Genomic DNA, 20,892 nt, shown 5'->3' with positions numbered 1-20,892 from the left:
CCAGAAGGCAGGCTGGATTCAACATCATACCCTCTGTGTCCCCCCTGTGTGTGTGCATATGTGTGTGTGTGTGTGTGTGTGAACTCGGTGTCATCTTGTGTGTGCCAGTAAAGTATCACCTGCATTCACATTACAACACAATCCCTCTGCTCATTACAATCTGCAGCCCCGGTGACGTCAGCTCCACTTTAACAGCAACGCCGCCACTAAACTCATTGCTTTCTCTCGTCGATCAAAAAGCCTCGTGAGGTTTTCTCTTTTCATTAAAGTCTCTCCCTCCAGCAGGGCGGGCGGGCGGGCGGGCAGGCAGGCCATAAAGTGTTAGCCTTGTAAAGGCAGTGAAGTCAGAGAGCGTGGTGGTTAGCTAAGCAGAGAGGCTGCAGTCATTGTTCAGTCAGATGCTAGCTGCGGGAAGGCGGCATTCATTCTCTATGAGTCACGGCCTCTCGGTGCTCACAGCCGTTACTGTACAGACCCGACTCGCACCGCCTGGCGCTTTTTAAAAAGAGATGAGCGACTGAGGGACTGAGATGGTGAAAGGGAGAAGCAAGTGTACAAACAAGCGCACACACACATACACAGATACACACACACACACATTTGTATTACTGTACTGTACTTGCGAGGACCTTCATTGACTACATTCATTCCCCAACCTCAAAAATCCCCTTACTTTACCCTAAACGTAATCCTAATTCTAATCTTAACCCTAAACTTAAACTCTCTTTAAGTCTAATTCTAATCTTAACCCTAAATTTAAACTCTCTCTAAGTCTAATTCTAATCTTAACCCTAAATTTAAACTCTCTCTAAGTCTAATTCTAATCTTAACCCTAAATTTAAACTCTCTCTAAGTCTAATTCTAATCTTAAAGAAGTAAAAACCGTCTATCTTTCAATCCTTTGACACTAGATCCTCATGAGTCTAGACAAGAGGCACTGCATGTCCCGCCGTAATCACCATGATATATTAAACATCACCAGTTATGCTAATGAGGTCATTAATTAAGCTGGTTAATATTTTGATGTCAACATACTTGTCTGGCGGTATTAATATAAACTCTGTATCTAAAAGCAGTAAGGAGTTACAGTGGTTTCCTCATTAATATGTAAATGTATGCCCTCATTAATATGCAGATTTATGCAGCAAGGTGCTCCAAAATCTAATCAGACTGTCTACTGTATAGGGGGAACCTGTGGTGTAAGTATGAAGTCGCACACGCACACACACACACACACACACACAGCCTAGAGTCAGTGATTGGCTAATGTTGGAGAATCCAGGTGTGCTCATGTCTTACCTGTCCAGATGAAAGGCAGCGATCTCAGCGTTGTGTCTTTCGAAGTCGGAGAAGTAGAAGAAGTCCGGAGGGGTTTCCTGCTCCCGGGTCTGCCTGCAAGGGGCACAGGGTCAAAACACACCAGGAGGTCAGAGGTCATGTACAACCTTCAAACAAAGCCACATGGTATCCAGGAATCTGACAGGCGTCAACATGCAGGAGGCAGCCAAGTTCAACGTCAACCCGAACAAGCTCCAAAGTTTCACAATATGATATTATGGCACAGTAAAAAAATCACACTAAATTACTTTTCTTAAAACAAGAGAAAAACATTCTGCCAATGAGGTGAGATAACTCCACTTGTTTCCAATGCAGTTTCAGGAATTTTCTAGAAATGAGCGTCAGTATGTTGAAACAAGTCAAAATAAGAAAATGACACTTGATTCTACAACTGCAAAGTTGATTTGCATTGGAAACAAGTGAAATTATCTAACTCCATTAGCAGATTTTTACGATTTTTGGACTCAATAATAGACTAAATGACTTCCTAAGATGGAGTTTTTTTGCAGTGTAGAAACTGTTTTGAGGTGATATCAGAAAGATATTTAGGTCCTGACTTCACAAAACGATGCAGGTAGCAGCTCTGGACGACTACAGACGTTTCCAAATAAACTATATATACTGTGTTTGTGTACTACCAGTGCACTGGGACACAAATCAATCTTATCTTGACGTCTTCTACCAAGCATTTCCACAGACCCGTCACTCCAGACCAGGAGAGAAGAAGACTGAACGAAGACTCTTGACTTCACAGTGTACCTCACACTGTGAACACACAGAACCAGCGCCCTCGCCTCGCAAAAATCCCCCATCTGAAGCTACAGTGGGTGTTTAGTGGGGCAGCAAAAGGAGTGGAGGCAATTCAAGGTCAAAGCCTCCGTCTGAAGAGTCCACTCCTGTTCTCTCTATCAGTACCTATTTCTGTCAAGCTCTCATCCCCCCCCCCCCCCAAAAAAAAAAAAAAAAAAACTGCTTTCCACACACATTCTGCCTTAAAGCTCTTACTGGAGGAGAAAGAGGCTCTTAAAGGCTTAAATCCCAGAGCTGATGGAACGCGGGCCAGGACGGGGCAGGACAGGCAGGACGGCCGGGGTAAAGAGGCGAAGGGACTGGAAGGTGAAAAACGCTCCCGAAAGATAGCGCTGGATGGAAGACAGAGCCGCAGAATATGTCTATTTATTACACCGCAAACCAGACTCCTTCGAAAAACACAAAGACGAGTCAAATTGAGTTTTACCTACACACACACACACACACACACACACACACCCGTCTCTCACACTATCACTTTAAGAATTTTAGCTATTTTGCCTTCCCTTTGCCTTTTTATTGACAACAGGATACACATTCCAGGAAGGCAGTATAGTGTAATGAATTGGACTGTAGCCTCTGCCATTTCTACTTCAGCTAGCTGTGGGAGGATGAGAAGAATGGAAACTATCTTGGCAAGTTCTCTCTCTATTCCCTCTGGACGCCTCACTCTGTTTATTTCTCTCATATCCTCTATCTCACCTACTTTGCCTCTCTCTCTCTCTCTCTCTCTCTCTCTCTGTCATGCCGAACTGTTTCCCCTGCCTTTTCTGTGTCCACGGCTTAATTCTTTATATCTGTCTGGCTCTCTCTCTTCGTCCCGTCTTCCATCGCTCCGTTCCTCAGCTGGCTGGCTGATTGTAGCTCCGCAGCTGCGTGGCTGACATATGCACCAGTCATTAACTAACCCAACATGGAGCCCAGGAACACACTCATCCACTGAAAAAACTGCTCAATTTCCTCCTCTCTCTCTCTCTTTCTGCCTCTCTCATCTCACTCCATCTTCTGTCTCCCAGCAAGCGTTTGACAGACGGAGACATGCAGGAGTTCAGCCGAGTTCAACCCAAACAAGCAGAAAATGTTCACAGTGTGATGTTATGGCATGGTAAACACATTAAAACAGCTTTGGAAATTGTTTCGAGCTGCTATCAGGGAGATATTTAGGCCCTGATTTCACAAAACGACGCTTTGGACGACATCTTAACTTTCATTTTGAGATTCATTCGGGGTTTTCGGTGTTGGCGCAGGTCATCGTAACGTCGATCCAACATCAAAATAGTTTCTGGGCTGTCTCTCTTTACTAATACACACTGTATATCTCCTGACAGGCTATTCCTCCCACCCAGTCTCTCTCTCATTTTTTCCTTCCTCCTCTCTTCACTAGTTCTCTCGCTCTCTTCCCCTCTCTCCGTGCGCGGCCGCGGAGAGAAAACACCGCGCGCGGGAGGCTGTAGATCGTATCGCTCTCCTCTCCTGGATAGCCTTGCTTCAGGGACACAGCTCTCACTCCATCAAGGAAAAATGATACCGACTTTGAAAGCGGAGAGCAGTGTCAATTTTTACACCGGTGGCACTCTGCCTTTTTTCGACAGGACGATCTCATTCAGTCAAACATATAAACTGACTCGCTCTGTCGCAGTCGCTATCGCCGTTTTATCAACATTGTTGGGGGTGAATGGGTGAGATCAGGGTCGGGAACGAATACCTGACAAGCACCAAATGTCTCTAAAATCTGTCTTAAATCTTTTTTTAGACGGTGACATTTGAAGGTTGGATTACGCTTCAAAATGCTCTGTCGTACCTTTGAATGTTGAAGCGAGTACCTGATTTCTGTATTTGCTGCAGTCGAGTGAAAAACTTGTAACTCCAATTTTGATGATTTTCACTTTAAATGAAAGATTGCATGTTTCCTCTATGGCTTGAGAAAATTCTCCAACCTCTTGGGCTTATGAAATCATTTCAAAACCCAGTGGATAATGTCAAAAAAATACATTTCCATCAAACAAAAATCAAGATTGTCTTTCTTATATAGTTCCTGAAAAGTTGGAGATACAAGTTTTTCCACCCTACCCATTTTATAAAACCTTGTATCTCCAAAATGTCAACTTTTCAGGAACGAAGAAAGATAATTTTTATTTCTGACACATTTTTTATGAAAATTGTATATTCATGATTTTGCCAGTAAAAAAAAGGTGATTTTTTTAAATAGTTTATCAGCTTGGCAGGTGAGCCAAAAAGTGAACTTGAGACACTGAGTGAGATCATTGCAAAATAAAACTAATCCGATGGCGTCGAGAAAAAGACAAATTTTGCAAATGCATAAAACTCCACCTGACAAAATGGCTGTGAGTGTGAGTTCATACTGGCCGTGGTAACACTGTCTCTGCCTGTACGGGAGCGTAGTCATGGAGATTTCTCGGAGGATAAGCCTGAGTAAACAGTCTGGTGCTGTGATTCATGGTCATTCAGCCTTAAAGAAATCCACAAGCATACTTCACATATTCACACTACATTGCTGTCTCCATAGGGAAAAATCCCACAGAAAGGTGCTTTAGTCGTGCTTCTATTCCTGGGCTCCAGAACGTATACAGAGTCTTATGGTGGGAATATCTGCAAGTGCCTCTCTCTGCAAATATGTCTACTTTCCATCAAGATGTGTGTGTGTATTTGTGTGTGTGTGTGTGTGTGTGTGTGTACATTCTGTGCTTGTGTGCATACGAGGGTCACAGCGTTTTTATGAGTGAAAGCATGTTTATGTGCGATTATGACTGGATATGTGACATCGGTATTTGGTAGTATGTGAGCATGTGATTGCATATGTGTGTGTGTGTGTGTGTGTGTGTGTGTGACAGATGAATTGCTCTTTCTCTGCGCACTGGCTCGAAGATGCGACCGGCCTGCTGCACTTCTCTCAGTGACTGTGGGCCAGGAAGCGGGAGGGCTGGATAATTACCGTGATACACATCCAATTCAAATGTCAATAAAGTTATTTAGAGCGTGGCGTCACACCCCCCCCCACCCCTGCCCACCCTCCATCCCCTCCACTGACCGAGATGGATGGTACATGAAAAGAGGGAAGAGAGGAAGAAGAAAGTGAGGGAGAAGAGAGAAAAAGAGTGTAAAGACTAAAGGCATCGGAGTCAAGTGGGGGAAGGGCGGCGTCAGAGAAGAAGAGTACAGTACAAATGTCTCTCAATGCTTTTTGAACTAACAAATACGCAGCTGTTATGCATTATGTAACGCTCTGTTTTCATCCACCGACAGTAGCACCTGTGTTTTTCGGGGCGAACCCGAGTGCGTTTTGATCAAGCGAACGATTATGCGCGGGGGGCCACGCCGCTACGAGGAAGCGCCGCCGTCGACGTCAGGCGAAGGAAACATACATAAATGCATGACCGCATAATAAAGTCCTGGTCGGCAGCTCCATAAATGTTTGAATACACGGTAAGCACTAAGCTTCAGAGAAAACAGAGGAGGAGGCAGAGGAGCCTGCGTGATGCTGGTTGCTCAAGAGCTACTAGTCTCTTTCACTTTGGACTGCCTGGTTGAGCTTAACCTTTAAAATATTTACAAATCCACAGCGGATTTATGTTGAATGGTAAGTGGATATCTCGCGCCAAGCTGCCAATAGACTGCCAGCAGAAGCATAAATTTCCTTTCCTCCTCAGCAAGGTTTTTGAGGCGCCGTAGACCCGCCGCTCACTCTACTGTAAAGCACAAAGACAGAGTGTATTTTTGGAGTGGGTTTCGGTGGCTCCGACATCACAGCTTTTATCATCGGTAGCAGGCGAGATGTAGTGAGCCGGGCGTGCCCAGTGTGACCCCGGCCCTGCTGTAAACACATAGTTTACACTGCGGTGGGGGGGGTCAGACAGCTTCTTGGCTCCGCTTCCCGCTCCGAGGGGCAGCAGCTCCACACAGCAGTGTGAGGATAGAAAGGTGCATGGGAGCGTCTACCTGTACATAAAGTACAGGACATCAGTACACACATGACCTCTCAGAGAGAGGGAGAGAGGGAGAGAGTGGGGGGGGAGAGAGGGAGGGAGAGGGGGGGAGAGAGAGAGAGGGGGAGGGAGGGAGAGAGAGGGAGAGAGAGAGAGAGAGAGAGAGGGAGAGAGAGAGAAGGAGAGAGAGGGAGAGAGAGAGAAGGAGAGAGAGGGAGAGAGAGGGAGAGAGAGAGGGAGGGAGAGGGAGAGAGGGGGAGAGAGGGGGGGAGAGGGAGAGAGAGAGAGGGAGAGAGAGGGAGAGAGAGAGAGAGAGGGAGAGGGAGGGAGGGGGAGAGGGGGGAGGGGAAGAGGGAGAGGGAGGGAGAGAGAGAGGGGGGGAGAGAGAGGGAGAGGGAGGGAGAGAGAGGGAGAGAGGGAGAGGGAGAGGGGGGGAGAGGGAGGGAGAGAGAGAGAGGGAGAGAGAGGGAGAGGGAGAGAGAGAGAGAGAGGGAGGGAGAGGGAGAGAGAGAGAGGAAGAGAGAGGGAGGGAGAGGGAGAGAGAGGGAGAGAGAGAGAGGGAGAGAGAGAGAGGGAGAGAGAGGGAGGAATTTCCTTTCACCCTGTTTTTAACATTTAGTTAAAGCTGCACTAGCCAAGAGTTTTATGTAAAAACACACTTGTCTAATCAGCCCAAATCACAAAGTAAGGCTGCAACAAACTAAAGAATATCCCACCCCCCTGTTTCAGACCCCGTAGATTCACATTATTTGCCCAAATGAACTTCGGCTGTAAGGTATCAGCACTCCTCCACCCACAGAAAGTGACAAATGAAAACTTAAGAGTGAAATCCAAACAGCAGTGAGCAGCACCAACATTAGATCTTTTGTCTCTCGTCTCTTTGGTTTCCAAAGGTGTCGTGTGCAGTTTGCTGACATCGCCTTACATTATTTCTAGGTATTGAAGTTTTTCAAACGAGTTTCCTAGTGTTTTTCACCTTGTTAGCATTTATCACAATGTACACCTATTTAATGATAAATGCAAACCATGTACACTTGTGTTTTTATATAAAAATCTCACCACTTACTTCCTAGGAAACAGTGTATTTTTAGTGGTTCCTTCGTGGCATACCAGTAGGCGTTCATAAAAATTCCAGCCAATAATACCATCACAGATTTTTGAACAACACCCACTGCTCCCATCCTATAAAATCTGCAACTTCACAACTTTCAAAGTGACAAAGCGAAGTGGCGACATGGCACTGCGGTGCACTTTTGGGTGTTCATCCCCCCCAAAAAAACCCTGTTTCCTTTTCCTACGACATCATGGCTTGTGTCTGGAGAATTCATGCATTTTGAAGAGCGTGGAATTTGTCTCAGCTCCAGATTCTGCACAAAGCACTGGGGTACGACATCCTGTTTCACCCGAAACTAAGAACGAAGCAGGACACCGTCGGAAAAGCCGTTTCCTCGCGACTTCAAGAGAGAATATCTTATCCAGCGTGATGTATAATCATTAAAGCGGCTGAGGAAGAACAGCTATTTTTTTTGCGTGCGTCATCTTGTCATAAGCGCACGAGGCCACGCCGGGGAGAGGAAGTTTTGTCTAGTTTCAAAGTCAAACTGCCAATCGATCACCATAAGCCTATAGCTGCGGTCGCGGGCCGCGCTGTGGAGGAAAGCAGAGCGGAGGAGTAAAAAGATACGCAGTAAAATATAAAAGGACAAGGGCATCTTCCAGCCCCAGCGGGTTCCCACCAAAGGGCTGACTCCACACACTTGTCACACATCATCCGTCAAACGCACGGGCACGGCGCACACACACACACACACACACAGAAAACGTACACACATACTGTACATGCACACACACACACACGCTGGATGAGGAGAGGCGGCGGCGGCTCGCTTTGTGGGGAAAGAGGTTTTTTGTAATCCTCAAGGGGGGGATGTTGAGCTGTGAGCGGTCAGGTGAGCTTTAAATGCAGAAGAGAGGGGAAGATACCGAATCTTTAAAAAAAAAAAAAAAGAAGAAAAACACACTGGATATGAGAGAGAGGAGGTGCTACATTGTTTTATCTCAAGCATAACATGTGTGAAGGCTGACCTTTGGAGCGATGACATTTGATAAATTGAGAAAAAAAAGCGTTCCCCCAGCAGACGAGACAGGCGCGTACCTGTCCGGCGCGTTCTGCGTCTGGCGGCACGCGGCGCGCTTTTCCCGCTAAATCCCTCCGCCAGCGATTTGGCGCACAAGTGGAAAGCGGTGACAGGCGGTTTGGTACGAGCGCGTGTTGTATATACAGTGTATGGCGTGCAGATATGTGACATTTTGTGAGCGTGAGTGAGGAAGACAAGAGATGGAGAGGAGAGAATGAGACAAAAAGAAAGAGAGAGAGATACAGAATGGAGGAAAGGAAGAGAAGGAGGAAGAGGTTTTTTTTCTGTGATATTGGCCTTTTATTAAATCTTGGATACCGGCCAGTGATGTCGTCCGCTGCTGATATAACGGAGCTTCCTCCCTGACCACAGCTACTATAAAACAGTCTGTAAAGCCTGCAATGAAATTTTATTTTCTTTGCATGTTTTATTTACTCATTTAATTGTTCCATTATGTTTTTTGTAAATTAATTTCTCATTTAAAAAGGCAGTAATCCAGCCCAGAGTTTTCCTACCGTTGAACAGCTGTGGTAGGTCACCCTGGTTTAAAGAGCTGCTAACACTAAAATCATTTAATTATCTTGTGTTTTAATGGGTTTTAGTGTCACATGATGGTCCAAATGCTGTTTCAGAGGCTTTTCCACCCTGAGAAGAAGAAAATTCTGAGGGGAAAACGCTGACTTTGTGTATTTTCTTGGCATGAAAAAGGATAAATTTAGAGATATTGATCGATTTGAGTCTAAAAATATCGGTTATCAGCCTTCAAAAACCCATATGAGTCAAAACTGACTGAAAAGTGTGTAAAAGGAAAATTTGTCAGGTAGTAAAAACGTCACTCAAGGATTTTCTTTTTAAGCTAACGCACCACAAACGCCCAAGGGCTTTCTAAGTAACCTTCACACAGTGATCCAGGTGTGTGTGTGTGTGTCATGTCTGTGTGTGTGTGTGTGTGTGTGTTGGCTTGGGTGATGTGTGTAGCTGTTTCTAAGTGTGATAGCTGTCACGGTTCCCGAGGCACGGCAGCGCTCTTCCTCCTCCTCCTCCTCCTCCTCCTGCTTTACTCCCTAACTCCTTCAGATCCAGGCCTGACATACAGAGAGACAGCTGTTTCCTCCCAGCCAAGCTCTCTCTCTCTCTCTCTCTCTCTCTCTCTCTCTCTCTCTCACACACACACACACACACGCCAGAGAGACAGAGTAGAAGAGACACACAGAAGGAGAAAGAGACACACACAGCCACAAATATGCATAAATACACACAAAAAGAGAGAGACACACGCCCAGACACACAAATACACACACACACATGGCAAGTGATGAAAGAATAGAGAGCAAGCTAGCTGACAGCTAGCCTGACTGACACACACACACACACACACACACACACACACACACACACACACACAAAAGTCCCTGCAAAAACCACCGTTAAAGCCTGACTCCCATCTAGAAATTAGCTATTCTCCTTGGAAAACAGCAATGTATTCATGCTAAATGCGCACTCCTGCAGAGACGAATTCATCGACATTATCATAATTCACATACATTATTCACATTACCATGTGTATGAATAAAGATAATGTGAATATTATGAATTATGTAATACAGTTTATGTTAAAAACTACATTCTGTTTTAATATCAGCCTCTGTTTTCCTCAGGGGCAACAGCATGTAAATACGTCCCTCTTGAATAAGTAGCCAACGCCTTCAGAATACAACATATATATTTTTTCATCCGAGCCACTTCAAAGAGGCCTGTGTTTTAGCTAAAAATAGTCCTAAATGAAAATCACTGAGCAAAACACAGCTATTAGAGGTTTAGCGTGTGGCAAGACACCATGAAATGTGTTTGCTGTGAGATCTGGGCGGCAGGAGGAGGCTGCGCTGGAAGACGCCTGTTCCACTAGATTGTTACTGAGAGGCTTTTAGGATGACGGCAAGAGACAAGGGACTGAAAGGTGAAATGATTCGGCACCACCAATATAGGGTAAATCACACACACGCACACACACACACACACACACACACACAGACAAACACATACAGTCAGAAACAAATGGTGGCTGTTGCCGGAGCAGCGCTGCTGTTTGATAATCCTGAAACAGGGAACGGTTCGCATGTCATTCTGTTGGAAAGCACTTAGAGTAATAATCCCCGACATTTGCTTTATAAATAAATGTCCATTTTGTTAGTCTAAATCTCCAATTGATACAACGCAACAGCGATCCGGTCAGTCTACACCCAGGTCATGAACTGGGTAGTTACAGCTACGAAAGCTACAGAAACTCAAACTTCATCAACAGAAAACCCAAGGAAGAAGACGTCACAGTTTGATTGACAGGTGATCTCTGGGAAGTGCAGTGCAGAAACACCGCAACTGCAACTGTTTAGCACCAATGTCTCCAAAATAATAATAAAAAAATGAGGATTTAGCAGATTATCACTTTAACTTTCACAAAATAGGGCAACCCATGCTGCTATGTGTCTGCTCACTTACTGCAATCAAAGTGTTGATGGATCTGCATTGTCATCCTCTCTATATATACCAAGTCCCTCGCAGAGAGGCACACACATGCATGCATGTCTACAGCCCCACACACACACACACACACACCTTCCAGACATCCCACACACACGCAGCACTAAGCCGACAGGCCGGTTTGATAATATCCCAGGAGCAACAACGCTCAATACTCCATCAGGCCTCCTCTTCCTCTCCTCCTGCCTGAGCTGTTGTCATGTCATCCTGTAAATATCCTGGGCAGATAAACAGGCCATAAAGATGAAGCCATCATCTCAACATAATCTGAGACAGATTTACCGCTGCCTCTGACAGCCAGCTCTATCTCCTAATCTGTATCGGACGCCTCCTCCCTGCTGCACATGTCCTAATGCAGTGTCTCTTCTCGTTTTATCTCCCTCCTTTCTTTCTTTCTTTCTTGTAAATAAACATCAACACGACTCCTTCTGTCTGTATGTCAAGTTCTCACGTTCTCCATCTGCATCTTACAATCAAAAACAACGCAGGATCCTAAACCCGACGCCCTTACTGTCTTCACTTCAGTTCAGCATGCACACCAATCCCACAAATTTTCCATAAGGTTTGGCCGGGGCGAAGGTTCATATTATGGCGGAAGACAACGGGCCGAGACTCTTCCAGGAGTCCTCCATCCAGAGCGGGAATATTCCCAGGAAATAACCAATCATTTCTCATTTCATTTAAAGTGCGTCAAAGCCACCAGGAAATCAGGAAGGGCTCCGAGTTAATTAAATTGCCTTTGATTAAAAATTGAGCTTGAGAATGCAATTAAGCATTTCAAACCGCCTAATATCATCCCTTCCACCTTGAAGCTGGAGTGGAGTGGATGAACGGAATGCAGGATGATGGATAAGGAGGGAGGGACAAGGAGGGGATGGATGGATGGATGGATGGATGGATGGATAGATGGATGGATGGATGGATGGATGGATGGATGGATGGATGGATGGATGGATGGATGGATGGATGGATGGATGGATGGCTACTTCAGAGTCAAAATGTTGAGTGGCTTTTAGCGGAGGAAAGCATTTAAGATGAGGAGGGGAGAAATTGACAGGTGAGAAGAGAAGGAATGAATGGATAGATGGATAGATAGATAGACAGATAGATAGATAGATAGATAGATAGATAGATAGATAGATAGATAGACAAAGGGAGGTGGAGGGAAGCAAAATTCTCCGCTTAGCAATTCAAATTTTTCCAGGTTTTCCACAAAGAGAAGAAGAAATCCCATTTTCCATGCACTAAATGAAAATACGAAACGCGAAAGGTATGATAAACGTGCAGAAGATTTGAAGTGAATCTCTTAACAGAAATGTAAACATGCATCATTGAATTCCTATATAAAGGACAACTGAACCAGGCACCGGCGTTTCCCTAATCTCCATTTCTAAAGCAGAGGTGGATTACATGTGTGTGTGTCTTGGTGAGTGGGAAGGAGAGATGATGAATTTCTTCTATGGTATAAAAGACGATCCTTAATCTTCGCCATTCATTCAGGTTTCAAACGCTTGACATCAATGAAGCGCTATAGCAGCATCAGTCAGCTAGCATGGTATCAAGCAGGGCTGCATATTGACCAAATAATCACATTAGGATATGCACTTCAATGGACTGTGCATGTATATATGGCTGAATATTGCATTTGTAATATGTATTATGATACATGCGGATACAGCTTTTTCTACAGATTTTCTTTTCTAGGGCTTACAAAATTGTGTTAAGGGGAGAAAATGAGATGCTAATGCTTAGGATTTGCTCTGTTTGAATAAATCAAAGATTCTCTCTGATATGCAATTTGATTTGATGTGTAGGTCAAGGGTTCTGCACTGCAGCAGCATACCTGAAACACCTCTCCCTACAAGAAATAAACTGAAATCTCTTGTGATGTAGAATTTACAGCAGTCAAGAGTGCAACTTCAAAACTATTTTGATTAACTGAACGGCCCGGATATTAAATGGAGCCGCTTCTACTCTGTCAGCTTGTCAGCATTCAACATTTATCTAAAGTAAATGAAAAAAACAACTGAGATGGTAAATAAAAAAGGTTAACTTAATGTAGGCTTACCCATTGCTTCTATCCGTAATTTGCAACAACAAAATTTTCAAAATGACACTACTGTTACAGCTACAATAATAGGCTAATTATTACAAATGATTGATTTTAATTTGGGTTAAAAAGGACAGGATACAGCAGATGATGCATGTCAACACAAAGGTCTGCAGATAAAAGCAATGCAAATACTATAATGCAGATTGTAGTTTTAGTTATGCAAATATCTCTCAGAGGCAGAAATAATCTGATTGGTTGAGTCAAACCTCATTGAAGGGGCGGAGCTAAGAGTGGAGATAGCTAATATTATGAAGCCTAGTGCTCTTCATGCAATCTAGCTACACTAACTTATCTAGGTTAGCTAGTTAGCTAGCTGCTGACTTTCCAACATCATGATGCCATGGTCATGAATGAATGAAAAAGAAGTCATAACCATTTTTATTTATATTCTGACCAGGGTTATTTCTTTGCCATTCAAGCTCGGCAGCTAAAACTGTGCTTCTTCGGCTCCGCCCACTGAGGTTTAACTCAACCAATCAGATTATTTCTGCCTCCAGAGCAGCTCTGCTTCAGATAAATATTTGTATCACTAAAACTCCAGTCTGCTTCTACAACACTTATCCCCAGCATGCTCTCAATGCTAAATGACGAAAACTGAGTATAGAACAGCCTTAATGCAAAATAAACAGTCACGGTTTAAGACAGATTTGTCATTAAATTCAATTATCCATATCTGTAATTGCAGCATATTTGACTTCATCTGAAGTGCTTTAAGTGCCAGTTTGTAATAATAGTCCCCATTCAGCATCAGAATAGCCGGCAGATGATTAGGGGACCGGCTCGGGTAAAACTGATTGCTGTGGCCTTTCCAGAGCTATTCTGGCTCTGCTGAGTGTGTGCCTTCCACTCAACATTGATCTATCGACCCGCCGTCCAGTAAAACCCAGCAGAGACCAAAAGGTGAGTCTAATTTCTAAACACACGCACGTACACACTCAAACACACAACAGTTCCCATGTATATACACACACACACTCACACACAAACATGCGTGCTGATTTTGGATGACAAGATTGATGCAGCCTCCTCTCCTTGTTCTCCTTGCGTCAACAATAGCCAGCTGCTCTTGCCTGTGTATGTGTATATGTGTGTGTGTGTATGTGTGTGTGTGTGTGTGTGTGTGTGTGTGTGTGTGTGTGTTCGTGCCCCATTGAACAGGCTTTGTAGTCTTTGTGACAGCGTTGCAATCACCACAGAGTAATTGGAATTGACCAGCTCATCCTTGTAACTGTACGGTACGGTAGGTAGGGTTAAGAAAACCAGTGCCATTGTCCTCTCTAATGAGAATTGAGTGGACTCCCGCGGGGTCAAAGGTCAGGCTGTGTTAGGGCCCTATAGCAGACATCACAATATTCACTTAAATAATAGCCACACCCCTCTGTCAGCATGACTAAACTGTGTTACAGCTGGAAGGATCTCTCTCTCCGTCTGGCGCCCAAACCCATCATCTTGTACAAACAGACATTTTCTATCTCCTCCATGTTACACAAATAAAAAATGTGATTCGCTAGAGGTTATTTATTTGTTCTCCATCAAGCTATGTATATTAATAAATATTTCCTTCTACAATAAACCTTTTATAACATGTCTGACAATTTATTTTAAGATGAATAATTGAGGGCTCATCTAGGAGATAAATACGTACTGAAAAATGCAGCTTTCCAACAAAGAACAACATCACACTCCTCATGCATTCTTTAATAACAATATACAACATGGCTTCCCTGTGGTGTAAACATATATAATTTAGTTCATTTGCTCATTTTTAGATTTTTCAACCTTTCTCTAAACACGTTAGGAGGTTTTCCAAGAGACAGCTGGCCAAGACTGCAGCAGCACATTTAGCTACAGACAAAACTACAATAAGTTTGTTTCATGAGAGAAGGAAAAGGCGATTTAAGAGAAGGTGAGAGAAAGAGAAGAAGAAGAAGAGAGAGAGAGAGAGAGAGAGAGAGTAGCACTTCCAACTGTAATGTAGTATCTCTGAAAAAATAAGAGAAACCTATTTTCCTAAATTCTAAATATGTAGCAATTCTGAAAACTTTCCTCTAAATGAAAAACTACAATATATTCTAGAAGAAAAAAAAACAGCGAAAAAAAGATGCATATCATATATCCTTGGTAAATTTGTCTATTGATTTAAGAGAAGAGAAGAGAAGAGGAGAGAAGAGAAGAGAAGAGAAGAGAAGAGAAGAAGAACTTTATTAATCCCAGAGGGAAATTCAAATTTAATTCAAAATTTAGTGATCAATTAGTATAATGTTGTCATGGTTTGTGTCTGAATCTGGTTATAATCTGTTATTTGTTGTTTGTGCTTTGGCAATACATACATTTGTAGTTCTTGAATTGAACTGAGAGAGGAGAAGCAGTTGCACCGTCAACTAAAAAAAAAAGTTAATAAAAATATCCCGTTTCCAAATGCTTCATCTCCCACAGTGGTAACCGCTGCTTTAAAGCCTCTGAGAGGAATCGGTCCCTTAAGTTTCAAGTCCTTCTGAAGGCCGTTCCGTTTGAGTGTAACTGGACTTCATTGCTGAATAGTTTCTCAATCCAGTATTTTTCTTCCCTTGTAAGCTCCCTCTCCTTCACTAAGCTTTCCCCTCCAGTGTGCAGCTATACGAGCCCCGCTCTCTGTAACTACATACAGCGCTGCTCCTTTACGGCTCTTTCATGGTCATTCCGTCTCTCGCTTTATGTCTGCTTTTCACCCTCTCTTCTTCGCTCCCTCCCTCTCTCTCTCTCCTCCCCCAGGCGGTCACCGGTGCAGAGGGAAGAGGAAAAGCCTGGTTTTTTAAAGCCCACGTATCACCGCCACAGATCTGCATCGCACGCTTCGGCGGCGTTCGCTTCACATCGCACCTTCACATGACACTTATTCGTTTTTATTTTAGTCAGATGCATAATTTCCCCTGAGGGATTATAACAGTTTTTTATCTATCTAACCTGACGACAGTCTGTGTGATACCCGCACTCCAGAAGAGAGTCCAAATCTTCACGAGATCGCAATCCTCGGTTAGATGTTTATTGTGTGAAAAAGTTCAAAGTGCATGTGCAGATGTTTCAGCCTGCTATTAAGCTGCACTTTGCCCTTTTTGCACAGTGAACATCTAAATACGGATTATGATCTTGCGATGATTTTCCTCCACATGATGTGTCCTTCAAACATGATATCTCAGGTGGCATGTAAGACACCGCCGGTCTGATTTTGAGAGCTTCCAGCATTTAAAAACATGACACTGACGGGCCTGATGGGGGCGCTGTAATTAAAGGTCAACATTTTAAACTCGAATGTAACATCTCAGCCACAACTGGTCCCATTTTGACAAAATAAGGAGGCATTTATGACGCATTTTGGCACTGCGTTCCGGCGTTTAAAAACATTACACTGAACTTGCGAGGCCGTAACTGCGACATCATTGGTCAGATTTTGGCGAAACTTGAAGGGATGATGCATCTAAGCGCTGTTTAAAAAAGAGATGGTGTATTTTGGCACTGTGGCTTTGGCATTTTGTTCTGCCATTTTGGACTGATGGCGGTGCTATAATTAAAAGGTAAAAATGTCAAACTTTAAAAGGCCATAACTGCTACACCACCAGTCCAATTTTGCTGAAACTTGGAGGGATGGTGCATCTTGTCACTGATTGGCTGACAAGATGTTTGTCATTTTTCACTTGTTTTGATTTTCTTTTGGAATGCGGGTATCAAACACTGGATCTCATCTACCCACCACACAGACAAAAAAGGACACTGTGGGCGACTTCAGTTTAATATTAACCTCTCTCTTTTGTTAGGACATCAGGAGCAAAAGCCATATGATAATGAGTAATAATGTTAGGCGCATAATATCCCCATGCTGACATGTGGAACGACACGTAGAGGCGGTTGGAGAGAGAGAACAGGAGAAAAACTCTAAACAGAGAAGCGCCGAAGATGAAACCCAAACCAATTGCCTTTTTTCCCTCCCTGAACAACAATTACCGCTAATTATCAGCTCCTCTGCTCGCCCCGGCTTCAGCCCTTAGCACTCTGAGCACGTAGCGCACACCCACTCGCTCACTTCTCAGGCCATTCTTCCCCAGCTCTATCTCTCCCTCCCTCCCTCCCTCCCCCCCGCGCCCCCCCCCCCCCCTCTCGTCCACGCCGCCTTCATCTGCCCGTAACCAAAACAGCACGGGAGGATGCCGGGGTGTCGCCGAAGCCTGATGGGACAGCGTGGGTTCTGGCGCCTTTTCATTATTCATGCCTGCCCTCCTCCTCCTCCTCCTCCTCCTCCTCCTCCTCGCTGTTCCCCCCCCCCCCCCCCCTTGTTCTTCCATCCCTCAATCCCTTCATCCGCCCTTTTGCTCTCACAGCGTGCAATGGATTTATTAGAAGGTATTACCAAGAAGGCCTGGCATTACTGTGCTTACATCCTAATGGACACAATGCAGGCAGGAGAGGAAGAAGAGAAGAAGAGGGAGAGAGAAAAGGTGAGAGAGGAAAAACGAGGGGATGAATGCTTGGAAAGGAAATAGGGGAAGAGGTGGAGAGAGAGAGAACACACAGGAGGAAACACAACAGAGCAGCATGGGTGGCAAAGAGACAGAGAGAAGAGAGAGAGAGAGGGGAGAGAGGATGAGAATGTGAATGTATTTTTTTTTTCAAATGTATTTTTCATAACCCGGCGCCTACAACAAGCCAACTAATTTTGCTTTAATGATGCGGGGGAAATGTTTGGCTTTACTGAAGCAGCATTATGTATTAACATGAGTACTGGCCTCTGTTCTGTGTCTGATTTCTCTCTCTGTCTCTTCGCACTCTGCCTTTTCTCTGTCTTCTCTCTCTCTCTCTCTCATATTCTGTCCCTCCTTCCATTAAACCTTTTCGGCTTCTCTCTCTCTCTGTCTTTTTTCTCTTTCCCTCATATAAAGTGAATAAGCCTGCCTTGCTGTAGCACAGTGATGCACAGCAAAAATCATCGAAGCCCCACGGGAGCGGTCGCTTAATGGGCTACGTTCATCAGCGCGTTGCATCATAGGAGTGAAGGTTGTTGCTCCCGACCTTACACACACACACACACACACACACACACACACACACACATTTACACACATATACATGGACAGTCAGATTTTCCTAATTCTAGGCAGAAAGTTAATGATGACCAAGTCGGAATATCAGGGTGCCAGAGGCCGTCCTTTCCAGATTATAGTGCTCTGTTTGACACAGCTTAATGGCACAAACACACACTGGAGATGGACACAGGCAATATTAATCTTCCTTTGAGAGACTGGCCCAGTCACAGGCATCCACACACACACACACACACACACACAAGCATGCACATACATAACCACATATTCCCTGAGGCAGCAGAGACGATTCAGCGTGATTAAGTGTGTCAGAGTGTGCATTTGTTAGTGTACTTGCGTGTGTGTGTGTGTAGGTCACGCCTCGGTCTGCTTATTTATGTGCATGCGAGTGTATTTTCGCACACACATACACACACAAGATGCTATTTCGTGCCATATTTGGCATCAAAAACAGAGCATGAAAGCCCCGGCAAAGACACGAGGCCTTCCCTAAGCTCATCAAGCCGCTCTCGGAGCCGATAGACAGACCGGGGCTCGCCGTACCGGCAGCGGCTGCCGGAGGCGGCGCCGCCCAGAACAAAGCCGGGGCCGCTCTGAAACATCGCCCAGGCCAGCGGCGTCCAAACCCCAGAAGAACCTCTCCGTCGTGCCGCTCATTGTCCCGCGGACTTATCAGGCCGCTCCTGAATAGGACGCGCTAATAGAATTATGATGGGGGAATGAAAGGAGGAGAGAATGGCGGCGATGTTTCTGTTGAGAGCGGATTGGAGTGTCTCGGGTTTGGACATATGTTGGAGCCATTGTGCGGGCTCCAGTCAATAAGGCCGCCCCTGACACTAAATGAACTCCCAGGCACGGACTAAAGGCACTCAGGGGAATCACATCCGCATCTGTGATCAGGGAGAGAAGAGAGAGAGAGAGAGAGAGAGAGAGAGAGAGAGAGAGAGAGAGAGAGAGAGAGAGAGAGAGAGAGAGAGAGATGTGAACCCCAGGCAATGCTATTTCCAGTGAGTTTTGATGCTGAGTGAGCAGGTGGAAAAGTGGAATTTCAAATGCGTACGCAGACACACACACACACACACACACACACACACACACACTACTAGCTCTTTTCCAACATCCACAACCACACACAGACACACACACACACACACGCACACACACACACATACACACTACCAGCCCCATTCCAACGTCCACGCACACACACTCACTCACATGCTCTCTTCACACTCATCACTCTACACTTTATAGCCTGAAGATATGTGTGTGTTTGTGGGGAGTGTGTGTGTGTGTGTGTGTGTGTGTGTATCCCCAGGGGAGACGCTGAAGCTGGGGCAGTCTGACTATCTGGAAACAGCTGGACATGGCCGACATTACTTTACATCACCGCAGTACAAAACACAGAGCCTCACACTCGGGTCACGCAGCTCAGGAGCGCGACATAATATGGTTTTATAGTCAGTATAAAATGATTTTTTGTTCTTAAATGTGTTTTAAACAGTAAGATATCGGATTTGCTTTAAGATATTCCATCATGAAAGGTTTAAATTAAGAAAGGATTACAGGTGCAAAAATTACTGATCACTTGTGTGTTATTATCACCTGATTTTGGTTGCAAAATGAGATTTCACACATACCGTGCTGTTTCAGAATGACTGCTGGCATTAAAGTAAAACTCATTATCGGAAGTTGCTGGCAATCATTGCTTAATAAGGACAATCTAGAGGATGCATTAATTTGTAGTTTTGAAGTACTGAGCAATTAAACGTTTAAAAATTAAAAAAGTTAACTAGGCAACATTGTACTTTGGCGGCCCCTAGTGACAGCGGTAGATAACTGTTAAAGTAGATAACTGAAAGTTTGAAGCACTTCATTACCCAGAAATCATGTAACACAACTACAGCAAACTGCACACTTGTAAAGTTTGTTCTTAGTGGCTGTTGGGGAGCAGGTGAAACTGGTGTATTTTTACATAGAAAAGAAGCCTAGTGCAGCTGTAAAAGTTTGATATTGGAATGAACCCATTCAAATGAATTCCTTATCTGTTAGCACTATGGTCCGTCTTTAGCAGGCCTATGTGATGTTCAGCTGCTCTGTCAGGCCTGGTGCAGGCTGACATGCTGCTCTAGAGTTACTCAGGTTGGCACCGTGCCAGAGCTAAATGGCTCTACTGGGCGCTGAGTCCCATTGTGAATTGGATGGATAATGACATTTCTGCACTCTGAACACAATATCGGGTTTTATATGACACGGCAATGCACATGGGGACTCCCATATGGCAGACTGGAGTTCTAGTTATACAGATATTTCTCAGAAGCAGAGATCCTCTGAGAAATAATCTCATTGGTTGAGTTAAACCTCAATGGGCGGAGCCAAAGAATCAGTTTTTCTAAGTGCCAGTTACCTAACTGGCGAACTTGAATGGCAAAGAAGGAACTCTGGTCAAAATATAAATAAAAACATTAATGGAAATGACATTTTTTCATTAATTCGTGACCTTGGCCTTTATGATGTTGGAAGGTCAGCAGCTAGCAAACTAGCTTACCTAGATAGCTATAGGCTAGTATGGCTAGTTTGAACTTGGAAGGTCAGCTAGCTAACTAGCTAACCTAGATAATTTAGTATGATTAGATTGTATTTTATCAGCTAGTAGCAGAGTGCTAGGCTTCATAATATTAGCTTCTTCCTCTCTTACCTCTTGTCTTTTTCACTGGGTTTCAGTTTAATGTTAATTAGCCAGAAAAACTGTGGATATTTGGCTCCGCCCACTGAGGTTTAACTCGACCAATGAGATTATTTCTACCTCTAAGAAATGTTTGTATAACTAAAACTCCAATGTGCACGCATATGCATAGATGCACACCATGGAGACTCTTACTAATGTGAACACACATGCACACACACACACACACACACACACACACACCATTTAACCA

General features: G+C 44.4%; 1 protein-coding gene across 1 annotated transcript in view; it reads right to left on the bottom strand.

The window, feature by feature from the left end:
• fam20cb (FAM20C golgi associated secretory pathway kinase b) overlaps window positions 1-20,892 on the bottom strand; it is a 52,241-nt gene that overhangs the window by 9,734 nt on the left and 21,615 nt on the right. The window contains exon 4 of the mRNA XM_071911834.2: window positions 1,300-1,392. Coding sequence (XP_071767935.2) covers window positions 1,300-1,392 — 93 coding nt within the window. The remainder of the gene's footprint in view (window positions 1-1,299; window positions 1,393-20,892) is intronic.

This window comes from Centroberyx gerrardi, chromosome 20 (assembly GCF_048128805.1).
Source record: "Centroberyx gerrardi isolate f3 chromosome 20, fCenGer3.hap1.cur.20231027, whole genome shotgun sequence".
Classification (NCBI taxonomy): domain Eukaryota; kingdom Metazoa; phylum Chordata; class Actinopteri; order Beryciformes; family Berycidae; genus Centroberyx; species Centroberyx gerrardi.
The sequence above is the reverse complement of the archived record's forward strand: the minus strand, read 5'-3'. Positions and strand labels throughout refer to the sequence as shown.